Source organism: Stegostoma tigrinum, chromosome 38 (assembly GCF_030684315.1).
Source record: "Stegostoma tigrinum isolate sSteTig4 chromosome 38, sSteTig4.hap1, whole genome shotgun sequence".
Lineage (NCBI taxonomy): Eukaryota > Metazoa > Chordata > Chondrichthyes > Orectolobiformes > Stegostomatidae > Stegostoma > Stegostoma tigrinum.
In genome coordinates, this window is record NC_081391.1 from 1037347 (window position 1) to 1050167 (window position 12821).

At 42.6% G+C, this 12821-nt stretch overlaps 1 protein-coding gene across 5 annotated transcripts in view; it reads right to left on the reverse strand.

The window, feature by feature from the left end:
- sun2 (Sad1 and UNC84 domain containing 2) overlaps positions 1 to 12821 on the reverse strand; it is a 90466-nt gene that overhangs the window by 19254 nt on the left and 58391 nt on the right. For all 5 annotated transcript variants that reach the window (XM_048521278.1, XM_048521280.1, XM_059640472.1 and 2 more), the window contains 3 exons: positions 9781 to 9943; positions 7954 to 8193; positions 7474 to 7558 (listed from right to left, as the gene is read on the reverse strand). In XM_048521278.1, the coding sequence (XP_048377235.1) occupies positions 7474 to 7558; positions 7954 to 8193; positions 9781 to 9943 (488 nt within the window). The remainder of the gene's footprint in view (positions 1 to 7473; positions 7559 to 7953; positions 8194 to 9780; positions 9944 to 12821) is intronic.

Below are 12821 nucleotides of genomic sequence, written 5' to 3' on the forward strand. Positions count from 1 at the left end.
TGTAGGTGGTCTGATCAGCAAGTTTGCAGATGACACTAAGACTGGTGGAGTAGCAGATATTGAAGGGGACTGTCAGAGATTACAGCAGAATATGGATAGACTGGAGAGTTGGGCAGATAAATGGCAGATTCAGTTCAATCCGGGCAAATGCGAGGTGATGCATTTTGGACGATCTAATTCAAGGGCGAACTATACAGTAAATGGAAAAGTCCTGGGGAAAATTGATGAAGAGAGAGATCTGGGTGTTCTGGTCCATTGTTCCTTGAAGGTGGCAACGCAGATCAATAGAATGGTCAAGGCGGCATACGGCATGCTTTCCTTCATCGGACAGGGTATTTGAGTACAAGAGTTGGCAGGTCATGTTACAGTTGCATAAGACTTTGGTTCGGCCACATTTAGAGTACTGTATTACAGTTCTGGTCACCACATTACCAAAAGGATGTGGACAATTTGGAGAGGGTGCAGAGGAGGTTCACAAGGATGTTGCCTGATATGGAGGGTGCTAGCTATGAAGAGAGGCTGAGTAGATTAGGATTATTTTCATTAGAAAGACAGAGATTGAGGGGGGACCTAATGGAGGTCTACAAAATCATAAGGGGTATAGACAGGGTGGATAGCAAGAAGCTCCTCCCCCCTCCCCCAACAGAGTGGGGGACTCAATTACTAGGGGTCATGAGTTCAAAGTGAGAGGAAAGTTTGAAGGGAGATATGCATGGAAAGTTCTTTACACAGAGGGTGGTGGGTGCCTGGAATGCGTTGCCAGTGGAGGTGGTAGACGCAGACACGTGAGCGTCTTTTAAGATATATCTGGACAGGTACATGGATGGGCGGGGAGCAAATGGACACAGGCCCTTAGAAAATAGATGACAGGTTAGACAGAGGATCTCAATCGGCGTAGGCTTGGAGGGCCGAAGGGCCTGTTCCTGTGCTGTCATTTTCTTTGTTCTTATCATGCGCCGAGTAGTAATTACCTTTTTTTAAAAATGCAGGCACTTATTTAGTAGAAGCAGTCACAGTCAAACCATTGTATACTTATTTCAGTCAGTGCACCTCAAGTGATTCACAGTATGAGAGACACTCTTTGAGAAGCAGTAATTGATAAATGTAAATTATCAATTTGATATCAAGTTATGCAGTGTTCATTAAAATATCAATTGTTAGATTCCCCCTAAATGGTATTTCCTAAAACTCCTGCCGCTTTAATGTAGAAATTCCACATTTATTTGCGAATAATTCAATACCTCAGCTTTCCTATTCTGTTAGCTGAGTATTCCTTTGTTGAAATATTTAAAACTGTCACCTCCCCTTTGTAGCCTTGCTCCTCAAGCCTCAGCATGCACTGCCCCTTCCTTCCAATCCTCTCCACACCCCCAGGTCCCAGCCTCAATGCTAACTGGGCCCTGGCCTTTGCCTTGCTCTTCAGGTCACAATCGTCTTCAGTGGTCTCTCAACAGTAATTGGGATAGGGCGCCAGCCTATCAAAGAATCAGTGAAGCACTGCCCCTATGTCATTACTGGGGGTGACTCTTCTCCCACTGGTTGCCCCTGTAATTTTCTTCGGCATTTCTGTGTGTTTTAGAGGCATGATCACCCGTGCACTAACGTATTCTGAGCTTTGAGAATGCTTGTTTGAACATTTTAAAGACTGTTATCTTTTTACTGATATTTTTGATTGTGGGCTGAAATGGTTTTAAAACAGTCCTTTTTCCAAGTGTGGAAAGGATTGCTACACTTAAGAAAGTTTACAGGAACTTATTGTAAGTCACGTTTACATTCTTCCTTTATTTAAACAATAGGTTGGCTGTTCGTAAACAGATAGCATCAGTGGGTGTACACAGGTTGCTAATTAGTTTGTGGAGCTGTGATTAACTGCGGATGTTGAAATAACTCCACAAAGGCTGGTATCCCACACCCAGACACCCTTTAGTTACATGTGCATGCTACATGACACTAACCCAACTAGCTCAGACTTGAGAGATAATGGGAACTGCAGATGCTGGAGAATTCCAAGATAATAAAATGTGAGGCTGGATGAACACAGCAGGCCAAGCAGCATCTCAGGAGCACAAAAGCTCAGACTTGGCTCCTCGAGTGAGCAGAACACATGACATTCCTGTTTATATCTGTCAGCCAGGGGCTCCCTGATTGGGCCAGGTTAACAGCCCGTGAGGAAACTCACATTCTAGGAGGTTCACACGGCTGACCTTGTTCCAATCACTACAGAAGCCAAAGGGCATCAGTCCGGCAACAACAAGATTGGCTGAGGTTAGCTGAACAGCTTGTGGACGTGAACATTGTAACTGGCAGATTGCTGCAACAGTAGATGGTGTGTGTTTCTGTCCGCTAATATATTCAAATCCTGAAAACAGCCAGTTTATTTTCCCTCACCAGTTACTGTAAGTGGTGGCCTTTAACCAGTAATGAAGACATATTGCAGCTAGTGAGCCAATCACTGCACATCCCAAGAATAAATGAAAAGAACCTGGAGACAAGGTGGTGAAGGATAGAAAATCCTGACAAGCAAAAGTATGATCTAAGCGGACCGTGAGGACTAGAGTTATTGTTCTACTACCACAACTTAATTTTTCCATTCACCTATAATACAGGTGTGTTCGCATGTACGGGTTAGAATTTTAACTGAAGTTATCTGTCAACAGTTTGTAGTTGTTTACCTGTGGTAAAGATCTATTTGTGATAAATAATTGTTCTTGATAAGTACAGAAACCTGGTTCACTTTTTCACCTGGATCTTTCCAACAGGTAAACAGGAGGCTTTGTGTACTTGGATAAGCCTTTTCTTAAAAAACTTGTCTGAATAGCAGAGTTTGATTTCCAATGAATTTTCATGGCAATGACACATGCCACATCTCATCCACAGATGCTGTGTTAACTTGGTATTTCTATATATTTTGGAGGTGGTGATTATTACTTTACATCCAGTCATAATACTTAAGGGGTAGTATTTTGGCAAAATTCACCTAATCACATCCCATAGCTTTGGCAGAAAACTTAATAAATAAAGTTTTTTCATTGCAAGATTAACTCTATAGTCATTGTCTGAAATGAGTTACAAGATTGAGAGAAGTTTTAGAGTGTTCAGTTACAGAGGGTCATATAATTCCCCTTGCTAAATCTGGTTCCAATGAATGTGTTCCAAGTACATAATCAAGATCTTAAGAACATGGGAACTAGGAGCAGGAGTGGGCCATTTAGATCCTTGGAACCTAATATGCCATTCAATAAGATCATGGTTGATCTGAATGTCACCTAAATTCCACTTTCCTGTTTGCCATCCCCAACATATCATTCTCTTGCCAATCAACAATGGCTCAGTAGTTAGCACTGCTGCCTTTCAGCACCAGGGACCCAGGTTCCAGGTTCAATTCCACCCTCACGCAACTGTCCATGTGGAGTTTGCGCATTCTCTCTCTGTCTGTGTCGGGTTTCCTTTGGGTGCTTCCCACAGTCTAAAGATGTACAGATTTGGTGGATTGACCATGCTAAATTGCCCATATAGTGCCCAGGGGTGTGTAAGTTAGGTGGCTTGGATGTGGGAAATGCAGGGTTACAGGGAAAGGATAGGAGGATGAGTCTGGGTAGGATGCTCTTTGGAAGGGCAGTGTGGATTTGTTGGGCTGAATGGCCTTCTCCACGCTGTAGGGATTCTATGATTAATTAAACTTAGCCTTAAATAAATTAAATGACACTTCTTCAAAAAGAACAGTGGAGGCTGTGTATGCCATAGGCCAATAGCTTCAGTTCTGAACAAGTGATCTCTCATATAATGTATTTCCTGGTTCTAGTTTCCTCCACAAAAGGAAACATCATGCCAGCATCCACCCTGTCAATTCTCTCAGGGTCTTGTGTTTCAATGAGATTACCTTCCATTCTTCTGAATGTGAGTGGCTATAAACCTAACCCACGAAACAATTGCTCAAGAAATAGTCCCCTCACCAAGAATTAGCCTTGTGAACTGCTCTGACCTGCTTTAATGCAATTTTATCCTTTCAGTAACAAGACAAAAACTGTACACGGTACTCCAGATGCGATCTAACCAAAAGCTATGTTAAGCCGTGGCAAAACTTCACTACTTTTTGATTCCATTTCTTTTGCAATAAAATAGTTTTTTTTTTAAAAAAGAATCCCTCTCCAGTGTGGAAACAGGCCATTCAGCCCAACAACCCCACACCAACTCTCTGAAGAGCATCCCACCCAGATATACCACCTCCCCCCCGACCCTATCTCTATTTCCCATGGCTATTTCACCTAGTCTGCACATCCCTGAACATTATGGACAATTTTGCATGGCCAGTTCACCTAACCTGCAGATCATTGGACTGTGCAAGAAAACTGGAGCACTTGGAAACCCATGCAGACATGGAGAATATTTAAACTCCATACAGTCACCCAAGGCTAGAATTGAACCCAAGTCACTGGCACTGAGACAGCAGTGCTAACCAGTGTGCCACACTTTTCTTCGTAATTACTTGCAGCACCTGCAAACTAACTTTTTGAGACTGCTAGCAACACCACAGTCCAGCCATGAAATAAGGGGTGGAGCTGGATGAACACAGCAGGCCAAGCAGCAGAGGAGCAAGTAGTTTCAGGTCTGGACCCTTCTTCAGTCCAGCCATGGTTACTTTGCAACTATGTTTCTAATGGTTTTTCTATCATATCCATCTATATTTGAATGACCAATTGTCCATTTTGTCACGAATGCTGCAGGAATTCAGGTACAAATGTGTGTCTGTGGGTCTGTGGAAAGCCAATTCCACATTCCCAGTTATTCAATTTACACTACTTTGGTCACAGCATACCTCAGGTGAAGACTGTCCTAACTGTACTGGGAAAGAGGGAGCTGTACTATCAGCAAGCAGAAGCATTAGTTCATCTCATCTAGAGAATGAATGCACCTCACTGTACATTAGTTCTGCAACTGCGTAGTGTTATAAGGAAAAAGGCAGGACAGCACCATCCATTGACGGCTCTTTCAAACTGTTATAAATGGCCAAAGAACTGGAAATCAGAAACAAAGACTGAAGTTGCTGGGCAAACTCAGTTCTGAGAAGGGTCACCGGACCTTTAATGTTAACTTTTTCTCCACAGATGCTGCTGGACCTGCAGAGTTTTCCTAGCAATTTGTTTTTGTTGTAAACTGGCCCTTCTTGTTATATGATTCAATATTCCAAAATTTATTAAGGTGCTTTTTCTGTTGTGATTATATGGAAAGAAATCCAAACTGTAGACCTCCTTTCTATAGTTCTTAACTTTCTCCTGCAGAATCATGAGATGGGCAGTCAGGTGCCTGGTTTTGTTCAGTGGATATCCACACTGGCTTCTTCTGGCTCATTTCGTGGATGCAGTTTGATGGCTTGGATCTTCAGCGAACTCAAGAAATGGTTGGTGTCCATATACAACAAGATCTGTATATAATTCAAGTTTGGGCTGATTCTTGACAAGTAAGATTTCTTGCAAGAATGCACCAACCACTTAAGGTTTGACAAAGCCAAAACAGCCAGTGCAGGAAGCAGGCTGATGTTACCATGAAGGACACTCCTTCTCAGCCTCTCCCCTTGCCTGAGGCATAATAACCCTCGGGTTAAACCACTTATGGAGCAGTCTATGGTCCAGTAAAACTATGGTGACTGTGTCTTTTAGGGCTCCTGTAGCATTGTAGTTATGGTCCTACCTCTAAGCCAGGAGGCCTGGGTTCATGACCCATCTGCTTCAGAGATGGACAATAACTCTTATGAACAGATTCAGTAAAAGAACTGAAACAGCCTTGATCTAAAGTAGTAAGGAATGATTCTGTTCCTGACAGAAAAAGGGAGATTTCTGGGGGAACCTCATTCAGTTACTCAGCATTTTGATTCTATTAAGGATGTCTCCCTGCAGCAAGTACACTCAGATTCATGAAATACTTTGATGTGTAAATGCATAATTCGCCTCCTTGAACATGGGACAGTAAAGTTTGCACCAGGCACTGGATTAGTGAAAACAACATTAGGCATTGAGCAACATTCCTGGAACGTCAGAGATCTGTAGTACAGCAAAAGGCTTCATCAGCCCATCATGTCCGTGCCAGTTCTAATCCTATTTTCTAGCATTTGGCCCATAGCTTTGTATAACTTGACAGTGCAAGTGTACATCTAAATCAGTCCAAAGATGTATGTGTAGGTTAGGTGAATTGGCCATCCTAAGTTACCCTGTAGTGTCTAGGAGTGTGTAGGTTAGACAGATTAGCCTTGGGCAATGTGGTGTTACATGGGTAGGATAGGTGGGGCGGGTCTGGGTGGGATGCTCTTTAGTGTGGACTCAACAGGCTAAAATGCCTGCCTCCCCACTGTACAGATATGATACTATGAAATATTTCTGAAACATTGAGGGTTTCTGCCTCTATCCACCTTCATAGACAGTGAGCTCCAGACTCCCAAGACCCTCTGGGTGAAAAAGGTTCCTACCCACATCCCATCTTCCCTCAAATCCACGTACCCTTGTCATTGATCCCTCCAAAGGGAAAGGTTTTTTTCTCGTCTCTCATATCAATGTCCTAATAATTTTATACATTTTGATCACGTCCCCTATCAATCTCTTCTGCTGCAAGGAAAATAATGCCAGTCTGGTCAATTTTACTTCATTACTGAAGCAGCGTAAAAGATAAAAGGAGTGGGGTCTCCTTTATAGGTTGCATGACTGCAGCAGCAAATGCAGGTAATCATTAAAGCACAGAGGTAAAGAGCTAGTTCGAGGCCACCCTCTACTGCAGATTATCTTAGGTGCTATCCAGGTCCTGCAAGCAGAGGAAGGTAATATCGGACCACCATTATGAGTGTGTACAAACTAGTCTGCAAATCATTTCATTTGATTAAAGTGCACTTAGCCCATCTGTACCAGTGATCTTTCAACTTGCAACATTACAGCCACGTTCCCGATTACTTTATGCTGGACGTATAACCGATATCAAAGAATGCATTCATTTGGCTTGAAAACCATTTCTGTACCTCCTTCAACATTATCTGCAGAGTTCTCTTCCACAAGACGGAGAGCTAGTTCTTCCATCCTTCTCCAGGGCTTTGGTAACTTGAGCAAGGCAGTGAGTTCCAAGATTGGTAACTATTAACCTGCACCGTTAACGGTATTTCAAGGCACAGCACCTTAAATCTGATGCTAGCACGCGGCCCAAGGAGAACTAAATTATTCCTTGGCTGTATGAAGTTGGCTTACTTTAGTGAGATTTACATTACTCATGTTTGATACATTATATATTTTTGCCCTTTCAGATACACTACCTAATCTTTCCCCTGACTGGGGTGTCATCTTCTGTTTGTTTCCCTCTAAAATGTGATCCATTAGCAAACTCAGACACTCTGGTATACTATAGCAACCCACTTTCAATCCTGTTATATGCAGAAGCTCACTAATCTTGAAGGCTCTGAACTGCCATTATTAGTAATAGTTTACTTCTGATATTTACCAGCAGACTCCAGTGCATAGTCCACCATTCCTATCTGATCGGCACTATACAGTTTCAAGGCTCGTTGCACAATATTCTCAACTTCCTGTAAATACAAAAAAGAAATACAGTGTCACTTTGAGACAGACAGGAGTTAATAACTCAGGACATACAAACCAAAATTAGAGTGTGTTAGCAGGCAGTGCTTCTTCCACAATCTTTGGCTTCACCACCTGTGTTCAATCAAGTAAAAACAGACAGGAGAAGTGACTGCCAAATACTTCTCTGTAGAGCAAGGCAGAATTAAAAGAATCAGAATAAAAAAATGCTGAAAATATACTGCATTGTTACCACCTTATTTATTACTTGGATATATTACACGAGATATTTTCTACCATATATCTGCCCACAGCACCACATAAGACAGGGCACGACAGACAAGCATTCTACGTTGTTTGTGCTTTGCCCAAGATTCATAAGCATTTATCTTGTCTAGTTTACCTTTGTAATTGCTGCTCCAGCTAACATGGCTCTGACATTGACTGAGTTCAGCTCTGTTGTTTGGCTGTGATTTTGTGAAAGATCAGCAAGGATCTTTTTCTCTAAGTCACGAAGTAGGGCTTCCAGATCTTCACGACGGACAAACTGTGATATTAGTGCTTGCTCTGAAGATGCATGTGTCTTGTCCTGTGATGAACCAAAGAGCATCCTGTGGATCAATTGGACCATATCTGACTCCGCCTAAATTCAAAACAAAACAAATACTGAAGGGTCCAATGTTTTTCTTGGCATAGTAAGAAAACGCCAGAGAGAGAGAGTCTGCAATTTATGCAAATAAATACATCAGCGTTTTTAACCCCATCTGACTCTAATGGTCTCTTAATGCAACATAACTGGCCTGACACTGAGTGAGAAAAGAATTAGGGGTTGAATGGGAGAGGTGGGCCATCATTCCAAACCAAGTCCCATGGAGATTCAGTTGAGATCAGGAATATGGAAATTGCAGCTTTAAACAGTGATGTTGTTGACCAAGACGGAACCACTGATTATCCCAAATCACTCCATCACCCCACCTCCACATCTTTCATAAAAGCATAGATAATAGGAGTAGGCCATTCAGTCTTTCAATCCTGCTCCACCATTTAATATAGTTGTGGCTGATAATCCAACTCAGTACCCAGTCCCTAAGAATTATAAGCAATTCCTTTAGAAAACGTTTGATGTTTTGCCCTCAACTGCTTTCTGCAGAGAATTCCACAGGCTCACTGTTCTCTGGGTGAAGAAATTTCTCCTTACTTCACTTTTAAATGGCTTGTCCCATATCCTTAAACTGTGATCCCTGGTTCTGGACCTATTTCTCATCTGCATGTGTCCGTCAGCAACTTTTTCCTCATCTTTAATGACAATACCCAGAATTACCTCAACTCTAGCTCTCTGCCCATCCACTGCTTCTAAGTGGTCATATTGTAATATCATGTACTGGATGAGCAAAATAATCTTTACAATGAAATATTGAGAAGATCAAAACCACTGTCCTTAGTCTCTATTATAAAAAAAAACTTAGTTTCCTGACACTGACACCATCCCTTACTCTGGGAACAGGGACCATTGTCTAATCTTGCTCATTGGAATTCATCTGTTGCTGAAAGGCTTATCATGATTGTGTTACCTTAGACTTGACTCTTCCAACAATCCTGGCTAACTTCCTGTCTTCCACACTCCATAAGCCAGCAGTCATCCAAAGCTCAGCTGCTCATTATATTAACTCACATTTATTCATCTCTCACTCCTGCTTTTACACTAGCTCATTTAAAATGCATAATCTTTGCGTTTAAATCGCTCTACGCACTTTCCTCTCTCTGCAACGCCCTCCAATTTTGGCCTCATACATACTAATGTCCTCGGCTGCGGAATTCTGTTCCCAAACCTCCCTGCCTCTCTTGCCTTCATGAAGATGCTCCTTAAAACATACTTAGTAGTTTAATTAAGACTTTACTCATCTACAGTAATACACGTAGCATGGTATCGAATTTTATTTTGTAAAGGCCTTGAACAGCCCTGTAGAATATTTTATCACATTGATGTGCTACGTGAATACAAGTCGTTACTGTTACTGATGTCTTAACAGTTTTAAATCAGTTAAGCTCTCAGATTCAATTCATGACATAACTCTGCTCAATCTTTTTACTAAAGGATTTCTTTACTCTACAGAAACATTCTATACTTTAGTCACTTTGACTAGGTTTCTATTTCCATTTTGGAATGGGCCACTTAAAACACTTTTCATCTTTCAGTTTAATAAAAGCAGTAGCTATTTGGGTGACTCACAATGTCCTTCACACTTTCAAGCTTGCTACTCAATGCTTCCATGTTTAATGTCATGTCCCTTTGTGCAGTACGTATGTCCATCAACTCAAGCTGGGTTTGGCCGAGCTGCTCTTCCAGTTGGTTCAGTGCGGACAGGAGTGTTTGCTGCTCATCATTCGCATTACTGAGGACAAAAAGTGAGAAATCATCAGGAAATAAGACCGGTTTTTAAAGGCTGCAGAGAAACTGCAGTTTTTTGACTGGATTCCAGAAACAAGTCAAAAGAAAAGCTAAACTGCTCAGAGGATCATCACCAGCTGTTATGACATGAGGTCCACTGCTGATCCGATAAGGGCCATTGTCACAATGCTTTCCATTTTCCACAGTGTGCTTGAGGCACAGAAGAGAGAAAACTTAGCCAATGATATCTACTAGGCTTGGACAGTACATGATTGGCAAGAGTTCAATTCTCATAATTGCACTTTAAGTCTGGGCGTTAGGCAAGTTGGGGAGGGAGGCATTGTTGTGTGTTGCTCTGGCCATTTTTGCAAGGGGCTGCATTGTGGTCAAGGTGCTGCTGGTTAGATCTTAGCCAGTGAGACTGTGAAAACTAGGCTTTGTTCAGGATGCTGAGCAGCAAAGGTAAGAGTGAGTAAGGTAAGACCTTTCTTTCTACCCTAAATCTACTAGTTGTTAAAGGGGTAGAGATAGCAGTCAGTGGAGTGATATTTCCTCCTGCCAGTGTGGCAGGTCAGGGATCAGTTGACTTGCCCCCAGGGAGACTATGATTGCAGAAAGTATGTCTGGCTGAAACTCCTCTCAGAGTGCACGGGTCGATGGGAGCTGCACTTGGATGCGTTAAGGAGCATGCAGGAGGCAGAGTGTGAGATAGACAGTAGCTTCAGGGATGTGGTCACAATGCAAGTACAGTCAGGTAGATAGGTGACTGCCAGGAGAAGCAGATAGTGAAGGAGTCTCCTGTGGTTATTCCTCTCAAACAAGCATACCATTTTGGAGACTGTTGGGGGAATAGCCTCTCAGGAAAACAGCAGTTGTCAGGTCTGTGGCACTATAATTGGATCTGCTATAAAACAGGGTGTGGCAAAATCCAAGCATACAGTTGTGATAGGGGACTCTCAAGTCAGGGGCCCGGAAAGGAGTTTCTACAGCCGTGAGCAAGATTCCTGGGTGGTGAGTTGCCTTCCTGGCGTAGGATTCAAGGACATCTCGGAGCAAGTGCAGCAATTTCTCAAAGTACAGCCTGAGCAGCTGCAGGGCATTTTACATATTGGTACCAATGACATAGGTAGAGAGAGAGATTAGGTCCTGCAGAGTGAATATAGGGAGTTAAGCTGGAGGTTAAAATGCAGGTAGTAATCTCTGCCTTATTCCTGGTGTTAGTGAGAGAACGAATAGAAGGATAGGGCAGGTGAATGCTTAGCTGAGGAGCTGGTGGAGTGGGCTGGAATTCACGTTTTGGATCACTGGGATCTCTTCTGGGGAAAAAGTGACCTGTACAAGAGGGATGGGTTGCATCTGAACTGGAGGGTGATCATAATTCTGGCCGGGAGATTTGCTAGAGACTTACTCAGTTGTGTTTAAACTAGTCTGGCAGCAGGGTGGGACCCTAAGCAGCAGTGTAAGGTTAAAAAGAGACCAAGTTAAGTAGACAAGAAATGCAAGAGCACGGCAGAGAACAAGGGAAGCCTGATTAATTAGACTGCATTTATTTCAAAGCAAAATGCGTGACAGATAAAGGTAGATGAACTCAGGGCATGGACAGAAACATGGGGCTAAGATAGCATAGCCATTACAGAAACATGGCTGAGGGAGGGGCAGGATTCGCAGCTCAACGTTCTGGGTTACAGGATGCTATTGGAAGGATCGGAGACGAGGCAAGAGAGGTGGGGGAGTGTTGTTTTTGGTTAGGGAAAATGTCACAACAGTACTCCTGAGGGATCATCCGGTGAAGTTAAATGGACAGAACTGAGAAATAAGGGGGTGATCACTTTGTGATTGTGTTATAGGTGTCATAGTCAATGGGAAATTGAGGTGCAAATATGTAGGGAGCGGATATCTGTAAGAATGGTTGTAATAGTCGGGGATTTTAAGTTTTGAAACATAAGCTGGGACTGTTATATTGTTACAGTCTTGGATGGGGAGGAATTTATTAAGTGTGCTCAAGAAAACTGCCTCAATTGATATGCAATTAGCCCTACTAGAGAAGGGACAAATCCCAACCTCTCCTTGGGACATCAGTTAGGGCAACTGACTGAAGTGTTAGTAGGGGTAACACTTTGGGAACCACAATTTGATTAGTAACAGAAAAGGCACAGTCCGCAAATTCTAAATTGGGGCAAGGCCAATTTTGATGGTATCGGACAGTAACTTTCAAAATCTGATGGGGGAGGCTGTTCACAGATAAAGAAATGTATGGCAAGTGGGAGTATATTGAGTTAACAAGAGTTCAGGACCAACATTTTCCTATTACTGTGAAGGCAAGACTGGTAGGAGTAGGTAACACAGGATGACTAGAGATATTGAGTCGCTGTTTAAGAAAAAGGAAAAGGCATGTGTTAGGTAGAGTCAGCTGGGACCAAATGAATCCCTTGAGGAGTATAAGGGATGAAGAAGTAGACTTAAGAGGAAAGTCAGGAGGGCAAAAGAAAAGGACATGAGATAGCTTTGGCAGATAAAGACAAGGGGAATCCAAAGAGATGCTATAACATATTAAGCATCAAACGAGTAGCTAGGGAGAGAATAGGGCCCCTTAAAAATCAACAAGGCTGCCTCTGTGTGAAAGCACAGGAGATGGGAGAGATCCTAAACAAATATGTTCCATCAGTTTTTACTATGGAGAAATGCATGGAGGTTAGGGAGTTCAGAAATAAACAGTGATGCCTTGAAGAGAGAATGCACATTACGAAGAAGGTGGTGCTAGAGGTCTTAGAACAGACAAAAGCAGATAAATCCCCAGGACCTGATCAAGTGCATCCCATGACATTGTGGGAAGCTAGGAAAGAAACTGTAGGGCCTCTAGCAGAGGTATTTGTATCAATTGC